This window comes from Canis lupus, chromosome 26 (genome assembly GCF_048164855.1).
Source record: "Canis lupus baileyi chromosome 26, mCanLup2.hap1, whole genome shotgun sequence".
Classification (NCBI taxonomy): Eukaryota; Metazoa; Chordata; class Mammalia; order Carnivora; family Canidae; genus Canis; species Canis lupus.
This window is the reverse complement of record NC_132863.1, coordinates 4977985-5001322: the sequence shown is the minus strand read 5'-3', so window position 1 is coordinate 5001322 and position 23338 is coordinate 4977985. Positions and strand designations below refer to the sequence as shown.

Here is a 23338-nt window from a genome sequence, read left to right as displayed (position 1 = left end):
CTTCATATGTAGAGAAGACAGGAAGCTGCTTCCCAAATGTTAATTATTCATGTACGACGTTGTGCCTTTTGCCATATCCATGTCCAAAGTGAGCATTATTTGTCTGTTTTTGAAAGCAACTCACTTTTTTTTTAACTTAAATAAGATTATTCTGGAAAACTAGTATCCTACATCACAAATAAAAAATAAGCTTTATTTTTTTTATGTATTTCTAATACAATTATGGTAAAGCAAGGCTACCAAATTTCTGTTAAATAGCACTGACAGAGGCTCCCCTTGTCATAAAGGGGAGCTTGATCCTCAGCGTGGTGTAAAAGCTCTGTCCCTGCTCCAGCTGGCCTACCTAAGAGTCTCAAGGACCAGTGAAGGTGAAGAAAAAGGCTGTCGTTCTTACTGGGTGACTGGATGCTATTTAGTGAAACCTCCATTTTTGTGACCACAAGTGGGAAATGCTCCTGCACACAAACCCTGCTTGATGAAAAGAGATCTAGGACTGGAGCCTTGTGGCTTGGGTTCAAGGCCTAGTGTATTTGACTATGGGCTGATCATGTCATGCTTAGGGCTTCATGCTTCATGCTTCTCTTCCATGAAAGATGGACACATATATCTTCATATCTGAAGTATATATGTGAACACATGTCCTTCTAAACTGAAAAGGGCCATCAAATAAATACAGTAACAATTTTTTTTCCCCAAAAAGGTAAGGACTCTGAAGGATTTTACTTTCTAGAATTTACTTTGTGGATTTACTTCGTAGAATTCAGTGTTGATATTCAGAAAGAGCAAAAGATTCAAAGGTGGCATAAATAAGCCTCTCAGATTACATTAATTCAGATATTAAAAAACTCTAGAAATTAATACTCTCAAATAACATTCTTAGCAAAGCATTCTAGCAATTAGCTATAATGTATATAGAATTTCCACGGCAAATAATAAAATAAAAATAGGAAAATGATATTTTTAGATTTTCTAGCTTTCATTCTAGAATTTATAGGAGTTACAGAATTTACCCAAAACAAGTGAATCTGGTAGCAAAAATTAGTTTCTTTTCCCACACTCTAAACAGGCTAAAAACAATTAAGTAAAACAAGAAGTCCAATGAAAAATGGACTCTAAAACAGGAATCAAGTTTATTCTTGAAAATTGACCAGTATGAAGCACAGACAAAACTCTTTTACACGTTTTTGCTCAAAGGAAATAAACTTCATTCTGCAATATACTGCAATATAGCAAACAGACCACCAAAGTAGTATTCTCTCCTGTTTTTGGTTAAAGGTCCACATGCATTGTACACATTGAGTGCGAAAGTGGATTGTAAGATGATAATTGTGAGTTTGCAGCTTATCAAAAGATTCCGGCTTATGAGAAAGTAACTGGCGAGAACATCTGCCTCTTATCACTGATCTTACAAAAAATCAGGTAATTCAAATAGAGGCGTGTTGTTTCCTCTCCTCCAAAGCACCGTTCTATAAACACAAACCACATTCAGCCTGGTAAATGAATCGCTTTAATTGAATGCTATGTACACAGTAACTGGAAAAACCATAAGTGATAAGAAAAACATATGGTGATGGCAATAGAAATTGGTTTATTCATTTTGCATAGTGTTGTTTCTTTAGTTCTCTTATAATTGACCTTTAGAACGATAAATGTGTAAAATAATTTTGTTTATTATGGCTCCAAACCTTCCAACAATTACACAAAATGAAAATTTAAAAGGAAGGATTCATTCTGGAAGCATTTCCATTGTCTACATAATTGCACAGCTATAATTTAGTGCTCGTGTTGTTATGGAAAATAAAAAAAGGGCCATTACAGGCCATTTCAATTCAAAATATTGCACAGTGGTGTCAAAAATGGGGGAAAATGTTCACTTTAAAGCAGTTTAAAATGGATTAACCCTGTAAACAAAAACATTTCAATATAGTATTCTATGAAACACAAATGTTCAAGAAGTAGCCATCATTCAAATGGAATTAGAAATGTTGCAACTGTACTTTCACACCAATTACATATATATTATTCACTTAATATTTGCTCACGGCCCAGCAGATGATGGTTGTAACACAATAGCCGACCATCTGTCTCCCTGCCTTTCCTCAGCGGACTCGTGCCTGCTCCTCAGGAGCAAACAGATCCGGTTATTCCACCTAAAGTCACACAGACCTTCCAGGAGGCCAAAGAGAATTGTTAAGAAATAAAATTCATGTATAGAAAAAAATCACTAATCTCCTTCTTAATTTTTTACTTTAAGAAAAATAAAATGCTACATAATGAATAATTTCACTATTTTTCAAAGATACCTGCCTTTTATCTAGAAAAATCTAGAGGGAGCTCTTTTGTTTGGTAACAGGCATAATGTTCAGATCTAGTTATCTCATTAATCTGGTTAATGAAAAGGTTCAACTCATTTCACACCCAAATAGAATTTCTAATTATCAAAATATTTGAATGCAAAAGGATACTTTTAACACTAACCCTGGATATAATTTAAACTTTGACAATTAAAAAGGCAGCTACAAACCTGCAGTACCTTGAGGACATATTTGAAGTATCAATTATCTATTAGCCAGCTCAGAAATGCCGAGTGACAAAAAAAATTTTAGTTACTGGAAGAACAGATCCCTCAAAGTCCCAAGGCCTTGGCCCCTTTCTTCAGCTAGTAGGTCTCTGTGCCTTCAGCTCTGTGCAAAAGACACCCTTTACATACCATAGCTGCAACCTGGCCTCTTCATTCTCTACATTGGTTCAGATAGGACTTTTTACGTATAAAAATAAAGTGGTTATTATTATTCTGGCCTTTAAAAGAATCTCAGCAGATCATGTCATGAGCACTGTGCTTCTGGAAAAGTCACTGAAAATAAAAACACAGCAGAAGAAAGCTAAAAATTCCTTTCAAGATCTGAGTCAAAGAATATGCTACATGTTATCCATTAAAAGGGCCAAATATGGTTATGATCTGTTTGGAGAAAAAGCAGAGATTTTTGTAAATGCTGGACAAATGTGACCTCTCTGGGTGTAACTATGTTACCAAGGCCAGAAGAAATATGACAGGACAGAGTAATTGGGTCAGAGTAATTGGGTTCTGTAGCTAGAAAAACAAAGTCCCCTAGTACTTCTCATCATGAAATATGCTGTGGAGAAGACACTGAGCTTCCCTGACAGCAGGATGCAAAGGTAAAAGGGAGTGAGAAACCTAAAATGAACTTCTGATGGCCACAGGAACTGCTATGGCCATTTGCATGGAATCAGGATTTCAGGAGTGACCGAACATCAGGCAGGTGGCAGAGAAAGTCACTGCAACCCTCAGCCCTGAAGAGAGCCTTGAATGCTTTTATGATTGCTTGTAGTTAATCCTGCATCTGTGAGGAAATATTCTGCTAGCTTTCAAGTGGAGAGACTGTCTGACTGCTTCAGGAAAAATGGGGGACTGACTGGTTGATTAATTGATTTTAAGAAACATTATATGAATTTTATTTTATATTGAAGTTGGTATGTGACCAGGTTGTCTTGATTGCTTCTCTTTCTTATCTGTAAGAGTGTTATTGAGAGTGCTAAATACTAACCACTAGACCACCAGGGAGAGCTTTATTGAGATATAATTTACATGTAATAAAATTCACCCTTTAAAGGGTACAACTCAGGGGCTCCTGGGTGGCTTAGTTGGTTAAGCATCTGCCTTTGGCTCAGGTCATGATTCCGGGATCCTGGTATCAAGTCCCATATTGGGCTCCCTGCTCAAGTCCCATATCGGGAGCCTGCTTCTCCCTCTGCTCATGTCCTCTGTTTCCTTCTTTCTTTTTTCTTTCTTTCTTCCTTTCTTTTTCTCTTTCTCTCTCAAGTAAAAAACATTTTAAAGCGTACAACTCAGTCGTTTTCAGTAGATTCATAAAATTGTGCACTATCACCACTAATTTAAAACTACCTTCATCTCTCCAAAACGAAAACCCTCTACCCATTAGCAGTCATTCTCCATTTCTGCCCACCAGTCAGCCACTCACCTACTTTTCTGTCTCTGTGGATATGCCTGCCCTGGGCTTTCCAGAATATAGACTCATACACTATGTGGTATTTTTTTTACCTGGCTCTCACCTGGCAGGTTTTTCACAGTTCATCCATGTTGCAGCATGTAGCAATACTTTATTCCTTTTTATGGCTCAGTAATATTCCACTGTGCTGATACACTACATTTTGTTTATCCTTTCATCTGCTGATGGACATTTGGGTTGTTTTCACTTTTGGTGATTGTGAATAGTGCTACTATGAAAATCTGTGCACCAATTTTCATTTGAATACTTACTGTCAATACTTCTGGGTATATACCTAGGAATGGAATTGCTGGTTCATATGGTGATTCTATGTTTTAACTTTGGAGGAAGTAACAAACTGTTTTCCGTGGCAGCTTTACCACTTCACATTCTTACCAGTAACATATGAAGGGTTCTAATTCCTCCACTTCTTTGACAACACTTATTTTTTGTATGTTTTAAAAAGTATGATAGCCATTCTAGTGAGTGTTAAGTGGTATCTCTCTATAGCTTTGTTTTTTTTATTTCCCTGGTGACTAATGGTGCTGAACATCTTTTCCCATGCTTGATGGTCATTATATCTTCTTTGGAGAAATGTCTAAATCTTTCATCTATTGTCTTTTGGCTACTGAGTTATAATACTTCATGTATTCTGGGCACTAGACTCTTCTCAGATACAGGATTTGCAAATATATTCTACTATTTTGTGGGTTGTCTTTTACTTGTTTGATAGTGTCCTCTGGTGTAGAAAAATTTTTAATTTTCATGAAGTGTACTTTTAGCATTTTTTTCTTTTGTTGCTTGTGCTTTGATGGCAAATCTAATAATTTCTTCTAAGAGTTTTATAGTTTTAGTTCATATATTTAGGTCTTTGGTCCATTTTACATTAATATATTTGATCCATTTTGTGTTAGTGTCTTTTGTGTTAATGGTGTGAGGGAGGAATCCAACTGCATACTTTTGCACAAGGATATTCAGTTGCCTGAGTACCGCTTGTTGAAGAGATTATTCTCGCACTTAACCATCTTGGCCCCCTTGTCAGAAATCTGTTGACCAGAGATATAGGAGTTTATTTCTGGACTCTCAATTCTATTCCATTCATCTATATATCCAAGTTTTTACTAGCACCAACACCATTTTGATTACAGTAGCTTTGTAGTGAATTTTGAAAAGCAACTGTCAGTCCTCTAGCTTTGTTCTTTTTCAAGATTGTCTTAGCTATTTGAGATTTCTTGTAATTGCCTAAAAATTTTAGGATAAGCTTTTCCATTTCTGGAAGAAAGGCCACTGGAATTTTCATAAGGATCCTATTGAATTTACAAATCAGTTTGGGGAATATTGTTATCTTAACAATATTAAGTATTCCAATTCAGGGATATGGGACATTTTCCCATTTATTTTAGTCTTCTTTAATTTCTTACAGCAATGTTTTATAGTTTTTAGTATATCTTTCATTTCCTAAGTTAAATTTATTACTAAAACATTTTGTTCACTCTGATACTACTGTAAATTAAACTGTCTTAATTTTATTTTCATATTGTCCATTGTGGTATACAGAAACACAGTTAATTTTGTATATAGATTTGGTATCCTGCAACTTTGCCGAATTCATGTTTTCATTCTAACAGGAGTTTTTTTGTGATTGTGGGAATTCCTTAGGGTTTTCTATACAAGATTATATTATCTGTGACTATAGAGAACTTTCCTTCTTGCTTTCCAGTTTGGATGCCGTTTATCTCATTTTCTTACCTAACTGCCCTGGCTGTAATCTCCAGGACACAACTGAATATAAAGCTGTGAGAGTGAACATGTTTCTTCATCTTAGAGAGAATGTGGAGGTTTAAAATGGAAAGGCCTGTTGTTTCTGGGGTGGGGAAAAAGCCAGAGCCTATGACATGGCATTCAACCTGTTCTCAAAATATTTTTGGAGCTTAGCAAATTAGCATAAGGATGCTCAGGGTATTCGGAGATCAGATGCTCTGAGAAAGAACTTACCCTCTGTCATATGAATTGAGTTATTCTCTCACCTCTAAATCCTCAGCAACATGAACGAAATTAGAGCCCCTTTTACTCTGACCAACAATACCCTGCTTGCAGGCCATGGATCAGGAGGAGCTGCAGTCACGTGTGTTTCTTTTTTTTTTTTTAAAAGATTACATATTTATTTATTCATGAGAGACACACACAGAGGCAGAGACACAGGCAGAGGGAGAAGCAGGCTCCATGCAAGGAGCCCGATGTGGGACTCGATCCCAGAACTCCAGGATCACGCCCTGAGCCCAAGGTAGGTGCTAAACCGCTGAGCCACCCAGGTGTCCCTTATGTGTGTTTCTTATAATGGGCATTTCACAGCTCACTAGGGGAGACTACCACAGAGATGGCAAACCCATCAGGAAATTCCAGCACATTTATGATTCCGTAAGATGAAAAAAACTGTTGGAGGGTCGTAAAGAGATTTGACTTAGCAGCTGCAGCAATCATGCCTTGAAGACACCATGGCCTGACTATGTAATGACTGTGTTAGTTGTGACCCTGATAGCCTTCAATCTACAACATTACAGTTTGTACAACAGGCTGGTTTAATGAGGTTGATGCAGATGCTCAGAGCAGTTATTAACTCCTGACAATGGGACTTCAGCAAATGAGGCCTTCAATAAGTTGCTGCTGGTGAGTGATGACAGTGAAAGTGTCAAGGCTGCAGCAGACTCCTGCGTGCACAAAGGACGCTTAGAGTGCTGGAGATAGGTGCAGCACTCTGAAATAGGACCAAAGCTAGTAGACAATGCTGGGGGACAAGTAGACGCAGAAAGGCATTTGTATACACCCCAAGCATTTATAAGGGCCTAGGAGCGGGATGGATGAGGTGAGACAGGAGGATATTCAGGATATTCTGAGGCAGCCAGCTCAAGTCTCTCCACTAGCTCTTCCTCCCCACTCTTCCATAGCTTTCACGATGTTCTGGCACAGAAGCAAAGGCAAAGAGTCACTGCCTTCACAGATTACAGATTAGAAATGCACTTATGGAGCATAATCATGCAAGTAATACCATTAATGTAGGAATTACCGCAATGATAGCAACATGCCCTCCTAGAATTAATATAGGTCCTACAGCCACAGGCAGCATACTGTTCATCCTGTTTCAGGAACGCATCACCTAGAAATATATTTTCCTGAGAATATTAGTAAGAAATTCTTGGATGAAACCATAGGTTTAATACACTCAGGTGCTGCCTAATGCCATGGCTGCAAGGTGCAGTGAGGTTCAGTCAATATTGCCAATGTCACCAAGCAGAACACTCATGTCACTCTCGGGGTGGAATCCAAGTTAGGGTCTGACCGCACACCTGTATTACTTTAGAAAAAGTACAGAAATTAAGTAGGGAAAATGTCTCTGTACTGAATTTGGGTAACAAGGATATTTAGTGTATCCCCTTGGAATCTTGAAAACCTAGAGAAGAAAGATCTAAGAGAGCATCATTCAGTGTTTTCACTGACACACATGGAGTGGGAGATCAATGAAGGCCAGAAATTGTCCAAAGGTCTGGACACAAAACCCAAGCATGTTCCCCTTCCTTAGGAAGAGAAAATGTTAATCCAGGGTCAGTGAAGCACCATTTGACATTTGTGAGTAACAGGCCTCATATGTAGAGCCAGAGCATTATTCTAAGGATGTTACTTAAGTCTGAATACAATTTATTCTTTCATCCCATTCACTCTGCCGAATAATCATTTATAAATGCAAATAACACTATTTAGAGCTATACTTTCAAAAAAAAAAATAGAGCTATACTTTCAAGTGAAGTCAATAAATGCTCTGGCTTAAAAATGTGCTTCCAAAATATACACATATCAGTCTCACAGGAATATTAACAAATGAGGGCATTAGATCATAAAAGGCTATCTTCTAAATAGAAATGAGCCTCCTGCCAAAATATTCTTAGGAAACTGCTAGATGAAAATTAAAGTTGTGTGTGTACATATGTGTACACTTGGGCATGTGCATGAAGCACAGGCACTGTATGCCTAGGGGTGGTAGTTAGAACAATTCTATGGAAAAACACCAAGAAATCTCCCAGAATTCCAACAAGAAACCAGGATTCCTACTTTTCCCTCAAAAGGAATACTAGAAAACCCACATCATTGTGGATTCTGTGTTCATTTAATGCTGCTAAAAGACTTAGAGCTTAGGATGCTGTTAAAGACAAGTGTCTGGTGCACTTAAAAGTGTTTCTTTCTCCTTTGCTGAAATCAAGAAGCCTGGTTGTCAGGTATGGATGAAAGTGTGCTGCTTGGTGGCATGGAGTTCTTCAGACTCTTTGCTAGGCCATAACCAGGAAAAGGGTAAGAGGAAAGTCTCTTTCTGTTGCAGCCTCGCCTGTCTTCTGGAAAAGAAATATACTTTGGAATATGATTATTATATTTTCTTTTCATTCTAGGATAACATAAAATGCATGCTCTCTATTTTGTTTCCTTGTAAGTAAAATTACTCCACTGGCATGTGGGAGCAAAATCAAAGCTCCATATTTTTCCATATTTTATGTTATGTAAAAAAAAAAAAAAAAAAAAAAAAGAAGAAGAAGAAGAGAAAGAGGGGCTATGTGCTGGTCATTTGATTCTAAGACTCTACAAACGCATCTTACCAACATTAGATGGCCATCTAGAATGATATGGAGAGCAGTTCCAACAGGCAACATTTTTAGTTTCATTTTGGGCAAAAGACTTACATGTTCTTCTTTTTGTAATGTAATATGTGTCTGGACAATGAGCTCCCAAGAACAGCTTAAATCAAAGAGACAATTCCAAAGGGAGCTAGCTCTGTCAACCCACTTCTGAGGAAACCTCAGGCTAGAACCACTAAGAAAGTGACAGTTTTGGCAAGTCTGAGGCATTCCCTAGCCTGCCTGTTTCTGTGATGGAGAACTGAGTGGATGTGAATCCCACCACAGGAGGACGAAAGAGGTAAAGGTAAGGAATTAGATCATCTAGAATAATTAAATGAGCTCTGACAGGTCAACAAGTGGCTTGCTGCTTCAAATTCTAGGAATATCTGTTTAACATTTTGGTTTCTGATCTACATACAATAAAATTCACCTATGGGGCTTAAAAAGCACTTTCTTTACACAAAGTTGCTTTCAGGCAGATGTCAGAGAGGAGGAGGAAGAAGGAAGAGAAAGGATTTGGATATAAGACTCCTAAAAGATACCATTACTTTGCTCTCTGACCTTGGTAGGTACATGGTCTCCTGAGCAACAATTTCTTCATCTGTAAGATGGGAAAGAAAATGCAACATACTCCATAGTGCTCTTACAAAAGGTGACAGAGACTGACTGGAAAGTATTTTGTAAATTCCAAAGCCTCATACATCATTGTTTATATTAAGTTACAGCAGGATTTTTAATTACAATCTTATTAAAATATGAATTTTTCTAGGGTCACCTGAAAAAGAAGACTCGAAACAGATCTGATTTCAAATCCGCTCATTAGGGGTTCCTGGGTGGCTCAATCAGTTAAGCATCCAACCCTTCATTTCAGCTCAACTCATGATGTCAAGGTTGTGAGATCAAGCCCTGTGTCAAGCTACATGCTGGACTGGACATGGAACCTGCTTAAGAGTCTCTTTTTCCCTCTCCCTCTGCCCCTCCCCTGCTCACACTCTCTCCTAAATAAATAAATAAATGAAAGTACTTTTGCTTTAAAAATCCACTCATTAAAAAAGAGTCCAAAATGAAAGCCACATCATTCTGATAATCCCCTACAAAAACATTCCACAGTAAGTTGACAAAGTTCTTGAGTGCTAACTCGGTTGCAGGTACCATGTCATTGCTGTAAGGGGAATGATGTGGAATAAAGCATGGCCCCTACCTTCCAGCAAAGACCCCTCAGGCGTAGAGGACAGCTCTGCATAGCCTTGAGTGAGGGCAGGCCAAGAGCAGAGAGCTCCTGGAGAGGCATAGCCCAGCACTCATGAGAACCCAGGAGGGAAGCAGAGAGGCCCTGATCTTGAAAGAAGGACCATGCTGCACACATTCATGGCAAGACTCCGGTCAGGGGAGGAGGGGTAAGGTAGGTATTTTATTTTAATGTCTTACTACTAAAAGGTTCTCTTCTAAAATTTCTCTAGCCCACAAATACCTACCAAAGAATATTTTTCCAAGGAAGAACAAAAGAAAAACCGTTGTTTATTGTTTCTTCAAAAAACAATGTTCTCTCTAAAATGTGTTCCAGTAAATAGCATTAATAGCTGAACAGTCTGCAATTACCACACTCCCACTTATTGTTATGTATTAAAAAGGAATCAAAGACAAAAAGAGATTATTCCCCACAAGGAGAGCATTCTCTCACAGAAACAAAACTTGCAATTTAGAATGCTTTTCTTGATGTTATTTCCTTGTATCCAAATCTATCCTTTATGGGTTATAAACCACAGTCATGATTTAAAATCTCTTATATTCAAAAATCAATCCTTTCCACACAGGAGTTAAGGCACACCCCTCCTCAAGTAAAAGAATTTGCAATGCTTCTAGAAGTCACCTCTGTCTCTCAGTTCTTCTCTACCTGAAGAAAAATGTGAATTTTCTTAAAATCTTCATAGAATTCTAAATGGGAAAAGAAGCTCTTCTTGCATGTCAAAAAGTGATTTTCCAAACAACAGGGGAATCCCTTCTGCAGTGACCCTACTAGTACCTACTGAAGGCCTACTGCTCATTTTCCCAGGGCCCTAAAGAGAGCCAGTACAACCCCATTTCACAGAACAAGTAGCTCAGGCCAGGGGAGGTTATGTGGCTTCAAAAATTGCTGACTCAAGCAAACAGCAACTTCAGCACAAAGCCAGGGCTCAAAGTCTGGAGTGGATGGCCTTTTTGCCTAGGCTGCCAGGAGGCAGCCAGACCAGCGGCCATAGACACACACGATAGAGCTTGAGAGGCTTACAAACCCCCCAATCAATCACTGGCCATGTCTGAACAGAACAACTGGCTAGAAAGTGCCTGTGATGGTGAGCTGGAGTCTACCATCAGTCCCCACTCTGGAGGTAAGACAGCCTGATCTGTCTCTGCTCACAGGCAGGACTCCAGACATTTGAAGGAAGCAATGATCTGTGCCTGTGTGCCAACTCCTCACCATGCAAGCTGTTCCCTTGCCATCCTTCTTCCTCTCAGCCACTCGGCAGCATGCATGCAGTGTGCAGGCGGAGCACAGCCACCCTGAGCCCCTCTTCACTTCCCCTCACACTTGCAGTGCCTTAGGCTCTGTCCACAGATTTGGCTTCTGACAACATGCACCTCAGCTATTTGTCATGTTAACTCTGAATTAGTGTGATCACTCCATGCTTGAGTTCTTAAATTGCTTCTCCTTTTTAAAAATAAATTGGGCCATATGAAATTGAACCCCCTCCCCCTTTTAAGAACAGTCCACTACTGGCAATTTTCATTATGTTCAACCTAAAAATTTGCCTCTCTTTCATCTCCCTAGCTAAATTTTTGTAGGGTTTAATTTCCTTGATTAGGTTCAGAGAACTAGTCTTTCATACTTGTTTTGATTGCTGGGTTTTGTCATTTAGTCTGGTGTCATCTGCCCAGGTACTATTCTAGGGCAGGGTTCCTCAACCACAGCACTACTGACACTGGACTGTAAAATCTTTGCTGTGGTCCTATACATTGCAGGATGTATAACAACATTCCTGGCCTCTACCCACTAGATGCCAGCACACCCTCTCCCCTCTTGTGACAACCAAAGTATCTCCAGCCATTGCCCAGGGTCCCCAGAGGGGAGGGGGCACCAAACACCCCTGCCAGCCTGGGAATCAGTGTTCTAGGGTAACAAATGATGGCTAGATCACCTCTATAGAAAGACAAAAGTTCATGTCAGCTCTGAAATTGATCATTGGAGCCAAAGCCTCAAGCAGAATGGTTTGGCTAAGTTACTTGGTCATCTATTCTTCCCCATGATGCCACATGGGTTTGAGGAGGCTGACCTTTTTTTTTTTTTTCCTGCTAGTTTTGATCAATTGACATATTTATTGAGTGCCTATTCTGTCTGGGAAAAGACAGGATGCACTCCAGGGATTCTATAAGGAAGATTCTGGTTACTTGGGCCTTGTTAGAGGCCACTGTAGGGTTTTCTTCCAAAGAGACTTGGCACAAAAGAACATTTTTTTCTACTGAAAGATGTAGATCAGCTTATACACTTTACCATATGGTAAGAGTTTAGTAAAGACAAAATCTTTCAATTTTCCACATATATTGAGTTGCTATTATATTGCATTCTTATGCTTTATTTCATGTAGCATATGCTTATTAAACACGTATGGCTATGTTCATATTTAAATTCAGGGCACCTGGGTGGCTCAGTGGTTGAGCGTCTGCCTTTGGTTTGGGTCATGACCCTGGGGTCTTGGGATCAAGTCCCACATTGGGCTTCTCACAGGGAGCCTGCTTCTCCCTCTGCCTGTGTCTCTGCCTCTCTGTGTCTCTCATGAATAAATAAAATCTTAAAAAAATAAATTCATAATTCATATTCTTCACTGATAATGTCATTTGAAAGAAAGCCTTTATGCCTTTAACTCCAAAAAGGAAATCAAACAAAATTCAAGTTTCTGGCCTCAGGTAAACCTTTCCCTCTCCAGGTCAGCCTCCCCTGCTATCATCTTACCTTTCTAAATCTGTGAAACAAGTTCACTGCACACATGTTAAATCTCCTAACTGAAGCCTCTACCATCTGTTACCTTCTACATGTTTCTATTTTCCTTATTTAGGTGTATGAGGGGTAAGTGGGTTCAGTTTATAGCTTAATGAAAATAATTATTGCTTTCACAGCTGCAAAAAAACAACAACAAACAAACAAACAAACAAACAAAAAAAACCCTCCAGGTTGTTATTTTGGTGTAGTCATCTGTCTAAAGTCTCCATGGTCACTGAAAGGTAAGCAAAGTCATAATAAAAAATTTTTTGGTAAAACTTGACCAATCTGTGGTTTGTACATTCTCATGAAACCTTATGGGAAACACTCAGAAACCACTGGATGCTACCTAGTGGTAGAACACTAACTATGTGATAGAGTCTACATTGCGTCACCCTGAATGTGATAAAATAAGAATTACTATTAATTTATCAATACATGTTAGGAGAGGATTCACATATATCACCTATCTTTGTAAATATTATTCTTCCATCAGAACTAAGCCAAACTTGAAAGTTTTATTTTATGTATTGCTGTAGTAAACCCTTATATTCAACAAAATTCCATTAATTTTTTAAAAAAGTAAATTCAAACTCATAAATAATATTTTTAGAAAAATAAGGGAGGCTTTTTTTTAAGTGTCAAAGTACTTTAAAAAATGAATAGTAACAAAACCGGCTAACAAAGAAATAAGATAATAGAGATCTTTAGAAATTCTAAATAAATTTACAGTTTGGAGGTCAACTGTTCAAATTCCAACAGGGTTAGACAATGTGTTCTCTTAAGTGGAGAGGAAATGTGCTTGGAAATCTTTCCAGGTAAGAATTCTTTAGGGACAGCCCTCAGTGTATCCTCTATACATCTGCTTTGCCCGCCTCTGTGCTACAGTGACCACGATGAAGAGACAGGTCCCAGTCTACCTTGCCGCCCACCTTTTCTCAATTCATCATTGTGCTTTCTGAGTTGACCTTTACTTTGAGAGACAGTGGGAATAGTGCAAACAGGCTCTATCTTCTCAGGGTACTCACCACTCACCACTATATCCAATCTACCAAAATATTTCTCATACACAAAGAAATGCACAAAATACATAAAACCTATATATGCACATGCACAGAAATATGCACATATAAATAAATGAATTTATACATTATACATTTATACATACAAACTCCATCTGTGTTTTAATCCTTGTTAGGCCCTCATTAGCTTGCCTCTGGGCTCTTACAACAATTCCCTCTCTGTGCTTGTTGCCCTCATTCCTTCCTGATTATAATCCATCCCACATAACTATGGTTTAAGTGTCTTAAAATGCTTTTTGGCAATGCTGAATGTTGTGCTCCAAAACGTTCAATGGCTCCCCATTAGACATGAGATGAAAATGATGCTGAATCAAGGTTCCCTACAGTGCTGTCTAGATTCATGTCCGCACATTATTTCCAGGCACACATTTGGCACTAATACAAACCATTCTGGTCACTCTTCCTAGGCCTGAGAAGGTCTGTATCTCTGACATGTGAAATTCCTCCCTGTTTCTTGTCCTACTATTTAAGTCCCATCCTTCCTTGGTAGTTCTGCTCAAATTGACTCTACTTCCTCTGTGAGCGGCTTTCAAATTAACTTAGCTAGAAGGGTATTCAAATCAGTTCAATTCCAGTAACATGTGTACCACTTGCTTGGTTCTTTGCACAATCTGATGGGTACCACAGATACTCATGTGTTATCTTAATGCCATATATGCCCTCAGAACCTGACTAGGTTGTTACAATGGTGAGGGAAAATATTCAACATGAAAAGATTATTGAACCTTTTGCTATATTAGGAAAGAACAATGTGACCCTAATAATAAAATGTCTAAAAATGGATCAGAGGATCCAAGAAGGCTCAGTAGGGGAGGGCTGTAGAGGTTCTCTGGTCCAACTCACTCATTGCTCAAGGAAGGGCCCCATGGCCAGTGGGTGACAATGGTGAGTCTCACTCCCAGGTCTCTCATCTCCTAATATGTGGCCTGCCATCCATAAAAGCCAAATGTTGAATATACTTTGAAGCCATCTTATATCCTGATGTCTTGGAAGATACATTTCCTCATTCTTAAAAACCTCAGGAATAAGGCCCAGGATTAGTCCTGTTTTTACTCATTGTACAACCCTATAGTTTTAAAAAACTGTTTTAAATGATGCTCTTAAGCTGGCCTTCTAGAGTTCCTCCACTGATACACATCGAGGCTATTATTTAATCCTCTAACCATCAGTTAGACCTTTAAATTTATAAATATGCACTTTATCCTGGTAGTACTACATCAAAATCCCATGAATTTAAACCTTGATAACAATCACTTGCTGTACAGAATAAGCACTTTAGAGATATATTAGAATTACTTCCTTGGATATGAGATTAAAAAGTTTCCTAATTTGCCATCTTAACTGTACTTTTCCTTAAACTGAGTACTCATTTATGTTTAGCCTTAAATATATTTATAAATTTATGTGTATCTAACACATGGTTCTAGTTATAAGTCTAAATTTTCAGCAAAGAACAATTCTTTGTCTGCGAAAAGGTGATGCAATTATTACATATCACTGCATGATACAGGCTGTCTGGGGTTATTAAAAGAGTCAGGTATGGCCAATTTACAAATATCACCCCTGCACCTTGCTTTCATAGCTCACTGCGGAGTCTTATGCTCACTGAGAGGCCTCTTGGGATCTTTTTACAAACGACTGTTTATTATTATATTATTCCATCATATACCTCATGAGAGGAGGTTGTAACATCCGTTAAGAAAATCAGGAGGTATTTTGACTTCTAAGAACATTACTCTATATATAATGTTTAAAATTTATGTTTTCTTTAACATTGGTATGGCAAAAGGCTCACTATAATATGAAATTAAATGAAAGCAAAAGGTTCCTAAAACATGTTAAACATTCTTGGCAATAAAACAAGTGGCTAAAGGGGGAAAAAAGAAACACTACAAGTGCTTTTAGTGACGAAATATGAACTATGTTGATCATGTATCATCAGCGCCCAGGTTGGTACCTTGCAGAGTAGCCACTACTGTCTGAGCCAGGTTCTTACTTGCAAGCAACAGAATCTACTTTGCTGAGATGAAGACGAAAGGGATTTATATCGGGGCATTAGATGGTTTATAGAGTTTCTAGAAGTATCGGGGAACCAAGCATGAACCCTCCACAGCCAGGAACAAGGTGGCAAGCATCTTGTCTAGCTGTGTGCCACAGTGGTTGTAGCAGACATGCTGCTGCCTGCCCTTATCACCATGATGCAGGTTCCTGAGCAGAACCTCCCGACAGCTGCTGCCTACCACTTCCTATGTGCACTTTCCAGCTCTGCCATGTATGTGCCTCTGCTGGAAACCTGGGTGGATGTGGACTCAGCTACAAGGAACTTGGGACATGTATAGTTTATCTTTTTAGCTCGCATCATAGAGAAGGCACAGCCAGTGGTGGGGGATACACAAAAATATTTTTGAATCACAAGAGGGTTAAATAAACATTTTACTTAGGTTTGCCCCACAGCATAGAGAGTGGTTACTCCTCCACCCGTGCTGAAATTCCACAATGCCCAACTCTTATCTTTCAGTCAAACCATTATTTTCAAAAGTAAGAAAATATATGGGGAAAGGAAAACATTAACCATCCTAAGATATCAGAAAATAAGATACACTCAGTTACTCAATAACGGCTGTCCTTTCCCTCATACTCTTCAGTCTAATATTACAAGGGCTCACGCTTACTAAGGGGCTGTTGTGTCCAGGCTCTGAGTTCAGTGCGTTACATATTTTATCTTCTCAAAGTCTCCAAACAACCCTTGGAAGTAAGCACCACAGTTTCCTACATTTTACATGTAAGGGGAGCAAGGCATACTGAGGTCAAATGACTTGGCTAATAAGAGGAATAGCCAAGCCTGGAGCTCAGACAGGCTGTCTTGAAGCCTACACTCTTAACTATTACACCATATCACACCATATTACATTCAATCATGACTTCATATTGTTATGATTCAAATTTGTCACTTGATGGTTACCTCCAGGCTGAACAATACATATTTCTCTACCTGAGAGAGGCCTCATGCTTTTCTGGCATATTACAAAATTATAGATGAAAATGACAAAGACCTACATCTCCCAAAATTTCTATATGCAAATATGTAACAATAATTTTACATTAATGTAAGCTTTTCACTTAAAAGAGAACTTGACTTTATATTTTTTTTGAGAATTTGACTTTAATGTGTAACTGCATTAAGACATTAAATCTGTAAGTCATTATTAAAAAATAGCTTACTTATTTTAAGCAAATAAAACGTTCTAGTCTTTGATATAGGTTCTTAGGAACATGAAAATAAAATTCCTTTCCTCAACTGTCCTTTTCCATTTCTCACATATTGATTTTTCCATGTGTTTTAAATGATGATGAAATTAATAGGAACTGTTTTTAATAAACCCAAATCATGGTGCTTTTCAAGTCCAAATATTTTGGGAAGACCGAGGTGAAAAAGCTGCTTAAGCATTAGGAACTAAGAACAACCAGGAACAGCTTTTGAAGGGCAGCTGAAAGCTGGTGAGGAACTGGGAAGGCAGCTGTGGAAGGCTGTATGGGGCTGGAGGAGGGCGGGGGTGCTTCAATCAAGACAAGTCTGAGGGGATCCCTGGGTGGCCCAGCGGTTCGGCGCCTGCCTTTGGCCCAGGGCGCGATCCTGGAGATCTGGGATCGAATCTCACGTCGGGCTCCCGGTGCATGGAGCCTGCTTCTCCCTCTGCCTATGTCTCTGCCTCTCTCTCTCTCTCTGTGTGTGTGACTATCATAAATAAATAAAAATTAAAAAAAAAAAAAGGTCTGAGGAGGGGGACCAAGGCCCAAGCCCAGGTCAAGCAAGATGGAAGGAGAAACAATCAAGGACTGACTGACTGGCCTGTTAGCTGTGAATTAAGGAGGAATACATACCCTGTGGAATAAGCCAAGGCTTGCCTATGAATTCTAACAGCCTTTTAACGTGTGACCCTGGGCAAAACTTCTCAATATTTTCTGAACCTTTGTTACTATACAATGGGTCATGATACTAATCTAACTGAATTGTAGACAACTGGTAGGACAATGTCACACAGGTGCCAGCACAGAATCTGGTACTATGGGTGCTGGGGAATCAAAGACTCCTGCCAGCCCACCAGACACTGGGCGGATGGAATGCAACTGGAAGATTCTTCATAGGCAGCCTGGGCAATTAGTCCCACGAGTCACCCCAAACTGTATTCAAAATGTAGAGTTATTCTGAAACAGAGATTTATGATACCCCTGTTTTGTCTTAGGATTCTAGATATTGGGTTCACTGCTAGCAACAGGCCAACAATTAAGATTTACCTATTTTACAATGAACTACAAAAGATCAAACTTAATCAAACATGATATATGTTAAAATGATTTTAAAATGAAAATGATTTGAAGTATAAAATTTGAAAACTCTCTTTATACACTGTAAAATCGTATTTTTTTAAAATTATGTTTTGGGTATTCAAACTCTTACTTCCCCTCATTTTATTGTTTCATTTCTCCCCCATACTGTAGAGGTATTTTGATCCTACTTATTTTCTAAACCAATAACAGGATAGATTTTTTTAAAAATTCAGACTGGAAGAAAGTTTACAGCTTTTTCAAAGCGTTTTCTCAATCATACTAATAAACCATAAACTCAAACTGCACATGTACTTGAGAAAATACTAATTGATAAGGTCACTGTTTTAGCTATTTAATTATTAAGTTGTTAGAATAGCTAAACCTGACCCAAACAAAAAGGTTGGTTTGGGAAGTGCTACATTTTGGCTGTTCAGTCTATGTATTATTATTATTTTTTTAAATACAGAAAGGACTACATTTGTTTACATAATGAATTGGCTACCATATTAAATGAAACCATGGCTTTATCTGATCATATCACAAAACAGTCTGTGAGACATCTATTTTACCAATAGGTTTTTTTAATAAAATTTTAAAAATGTCTTCAATTACTATAAGCACCCTCATGTCTGGAAAAAAAACTTTTAACATCTTAGAACTTATTTCCGATTCAACACTTTATTAGTCACTACTGACATAATTTTGATATTCTCATATTTAGGAAAGCATGTGTAAAATGACTATGCCACACCATCATGCTCACAGGACCCTGGGCCTTGTGGCAGTTTTTAAGGCCCACAGTGGCCGTTGAGCCACAAGGTGAGAGTTGTGCAGACAAGTGTGCCACCTACAGGTGAAAGGAGGAACTTAACCCTGGATTGTATTTGTAAGACAAAACTAATAAATGTTATACCATTTTAAATTATTTGCTATTACTTATCTTACTAAGAAATATGGAAATTTTTTATAAAGTTCCATCTGCAGTAACAAAGGCTTTTAGTGGCAGACTAGTGACTCTTTGAGAGCTCTCACAAGAAGGAAACAAGCTCTGAGATGGTACTAATCACAGGTGCACAGTTCACCAATTAAAAAATTGAATTTAACTGTATTCTCTATAGTAAGTGCTTTGTCTTTTTATGGTTAATATAATATCTGTTTCCAGAAGAACATAAAAGTTCTGGAACAACCACCATGATCCATTTAGGCATGTGGACCAAAAGCTAAATTAATTATCAGAGACATTTCTTACTTAAATGAGAAAACTTTCTTTCATTAGGAAGTTTTCTATGTAATATTCTTCTGGAAAAGAAATAAAGTTTATTTAGAGTAATTCTGTTTGGCAGACAGTCAGGACTTCTAAAATATATACCAGCAATTGTTAAGGTTACAGCAAAACTGCCAATTCTATTAACCATGCATAAAAATTCAAGCGTCTAAAGGCTAGAAAACAGGCTGATTAAAATACAGAGATTTATAATATTCCTGTTTTGTCTTGGGGTTCTGGATATTGGGATCACTGCTAGCAATGGGCCAACAATTAAGATTTACCTATTTTACAACAAACTACAAACGATCAAACTTACCAAAAACATGACATATATTAAAATGATTTTTAAAGTGAAAATGATTTTAAGTATAAAATCTGAAAACTCCTTTTTCTACCCTGTAAAATCGTATTTTTTGAGACTAGGTTTTGGGTTCTTAAACTCTTATTTCACCTTTTTTTGTTTCATCTCCACTCCAACAGCCTTTAAAATAGAAAGGTGATTTTAAAGCCTCATCCATTTATGTGACTTTCTAGAAAACTCATTCTAGGAATGCTTTTTGCTGCTAACTTCTAATTTGTTTTTATTAAATTAGAAAAGTCTACAATTGTTTATTATTTCCAAGTAAATTTTTTCCATGCAAAATATCTCTTTATAAAGTATAGTGTTTAATATTAACTAACCCTTTGTCTCCTCTATCACTGAGGGATTTCATTATCTGTGATAATGTCCCTTCCCTATTTATATCCCTGAATCTTCGATACACCCTCAGTTGCATCATTCTGTGAAAGATGCTTTCCCCTGTAATGATGGCTACAAATACCTGAGAATGTAGTACAAACATTTCTACTTTCACATCTCTATTTCTGTATTTATTTAGGAAATAAATGAGACTGGTCCAAGTCCACCTGTTATATAGAGATGTCCTCTATGCACTGCTAGCATTGGAGCAAATATGACAAAGACTACTCAGTAGGACAGTATGGTTATTAGTTCAGATAAAAGCTCAATGATGAAAGCTCCAAGTGTGTATCACGGGATGTACTGCAAGAGTTTTTTTCTTTTTTTAGAGATTTTATCTTTTTATTCCTGAGACACACACACAGAGAGGCAGAGACAAAGGCAGAGGGAGAAGCTGGTTCCCCATGGGGAGCCTGATGTGGAACTAGATCCCAGGACCCCAGGATCATGACCTGAGCCAAAGGCAGACTCTTACCAGCTGAGCCATCCAGGTGCCCCTGCAAGAGTTTTAAATAGGGTTGAAGGGTCAAGTAGCTTCAAGAAGCACATTCTGATGCAACAGAGAATAACTGGCTAACCTCTTACATGTACCCTGAGGTATCAAAAAGGTGTGTCTGTATTATACATTCAAAGAATAAAACAAATATAGAAAGGACAACTACTTCTTAGTTTTTGAATGACTCAAGGTCACTGATAAGTACGTATAATTTCAAGGGTAAATTCTGAAACATTCTTCATACCTCTAAATGGTCAAGAAGACCTAGTAATAACATGAAATGTTTTGAAATTTCTTTTTTTTTTAAATTTCTTGAATCTTTCCTATTTCTTCTTCCTATTCCCAATGCTCCCATCTTAATTCTGATCATTTTTAAGTTCTATATTCACTTAACCACTTCCTAATTAATCTGTCTCCAGGCTCAATCTCCCACTCTACGCTACCACTGCCACATTTTCAAATCCATCCTCCAAACTGAGTCCAAAATAATCTCTGTAAAGTACAAACCAATCCTATCACTTGCCTGCTTGACATTTATACAACAAATCAGTACCCAGAGTTCCTGTTCCCCTCCTTGTCCTCTGCCCACTGGCAGGAGTCTTCCCAAGGGAGGAAAACCAGGGACAGGCCACATCCAGGATCTACAGGGATGGGCTGTCACTAGCAGCTCCTTTAACCTTTCTGTTTCAACTTAACCACCAATCATATTCCTTTGGAAGAAATTAAGATGAGGACCCCTAATTTATAAGTGAAGTCTTGTACAAAAACATCTTAACTACTAAAATAACAGTTTTCAAACATTTTTAAATGACCAGAATAATTTTCTTCAAATAATATCTACAGCAGAACTCCAACAAAAAGTGGTTAAAACAGTATTTTTCAATTTGATAAGATAGGCTGAAGTTTGATCATATAGCCCTATGTAAGCCACAGAATAAATTCAAATTTGGTTGGCACAAGGCAAGGTCAGCAGAGAGAAGTAGGCATGTGATGAAATCCTATTTACATTTTTGAAAGATCAATGTGGTTGTTGTATGTAGAAGAGATGAAACTACTGAAAATTTTAATGTGTTTGATGTATTTTCATGAACCCCAATTTAACCTGCAAAAAGTGATATGCACTTTCCACCTTCTGGGATACCATACCATGATATGAGAGTCACAGAATACCTGATCCTCGCTGGTTAATCCCAGGTGCATCACAAGGTAAAAATGCACCAGGAAGTCCGAGTTTGGTAGAACGTCCTGGCGTCTGGTCATCATGGCACATATCAGTCTGTAGGCTTGTAGCTTGCCTTCCTTATATTCATTTGGCAACGTTGTTGCCTGTCAAGTAGATGAAGTTTAAAGATTTAATTAACTCCAGATGCGGACCATTTCGACATTTCATTTACTTCTCAGTATTCCATAAGAGTTGTTTATAGAGTGAGGGTTATAGTGGCTTTAGTAAGATTCAGCTTGTCTTCAAAATGTGCAGTCTTGGGCAATTACATTTTTTAAACTCGATTTCAGTAAGGAAGAGGAAATTGCAATGAAGGAATAAACACATATCCACTTGCCTTAAATAGCCATGATGCAAACATTCTGAGTGGTGGGATCAGGACCGGTGGAGAGGGAGAGGACTGGTTATCTAGGCTTATTGCCAGATTATCCCGTATCTAAATCACAAGGAGGAGAATTTTAGGAAGGCCATGCTTAGCTTATCCCAACAATATTTCAATATTGTGTTCTGTGGCCAAATAGCTGCTTCTCATTAAATTTCTACATGTTGAGTGAAAACCTATAACATTTACAATTTTTTCTTTTATTGTGAGGTCTACCATCATTTTGAATTCTATGACTTTACTGTACATGGTTTTAGATTTAATACCAAACTAGGGCATTGTTTTCCCTTGAGTATCTGCCTGGGGAGGTCCTGAACTTTACATGGCAAGGAATGGTTTAGCAAATTATACTGTATAAATATAAATAATTTTTGAAAAACAAAATTAAAAACAAAAAACTTAATAGCCTAGGGAAAGCGTACATTGTAAGCAAAAACCAGAATGAAAATTATATGTATTCTAAGATTCTACTTTTGTAAAATATGTTTACCCACATAAATAAAACTGTATTATTTATACTGGTTATCTATGTAGGATGATGATGTTAACTTTTTCTTATATTTTTCAAATTTTGTACAATAAAGCCAGTATTACTTTTATAAAGAAAATAAAACTATTCAGTACCCTATCCTTTAGTGTCCTATAGTAATATTCTACATATGCCTCAAACAAAATTACTCTTGTGCATTTATAAAATGACCAACCTATGTTATTTATATTTATTTTTTGACAATGAAACATACTTTCTCTACACACCTAATCTGTGTTCAGAACATGTTAATTGCAACAGTTTTTATGTTAAATGATAAATCAATCCCTCCCCCCCCTCCATCAGAATAAAAGGTAACACAGCAGGACGTACCTTTGCTAGTTTGTACCAGAGTTCATAGAGATAGCCAAATACTTTGGCATGAATCTTGGGTGACTGGATATTATTCACATCCCCGAGGATTCCCAAGACTCTTCGCCATAACACAGCAGCAGAGTCGGGGTGCCAACCAGTGAGGTTCCCTCCAGCAATTATACTACAGTCATCTGCAAGGCACTCACTGCTATCTGTGGAGAGAAACATGTCTGTAAACACAATCTTGATTTCATCATTACAACTTTTTCTCCT

The 23338-nt window shown here is 37.9% G+C and overlaps 1 protein-coding gene and 1 long non-coding RNA gene across 11 annotated transcripts in view; one reads left to right on the top strand and one right to left on the bottom strand.

Annotated features, from left to right (window-relative positions):
- RALGAPA2 (Ral GTPase activating protein catalytic subunit alpha 2) overlaps positions 1–23338 on the bottom strand; it is a 327019-nt gene that overhangs the window by 143269 nt on the left and 160412 nt on the right. For all 10 annotated transcript variants that reach the window (XR_012018147.1, XR_012018153.1, XR_012018148.1 and 7 more), the window contains 3 exons: positions 23084–23277; positions 22177–22275; positions 21788–21943 (listed from right to left, as the gene is read on the bottom strand). Coding sequence is in view for 2 of the 10 variants with exons in the window: in XM_072799835.1 (XP_072655936.1) it covers positions 21788–21943; positions 22177–22275; positions 23084–23277 (449 nt within the window). In the remaining 8 variants the exon portion in view is untranslated. The remainder of the gene's footprint in view (positions 1–21787; positions 21944–22176; positions 22276–23083; positions 23278–23338) is intronic.
- On the top strand, positions 3097–8616 carry LOC140617996 (uncharacterized). The gene is made up of 2 exons (XR_012018159.1): positions 3097–3177; positions 6181–8616. It is a non-coding gene; the product is annotated as an uncharacterized lncRNA (long non-coding RNA).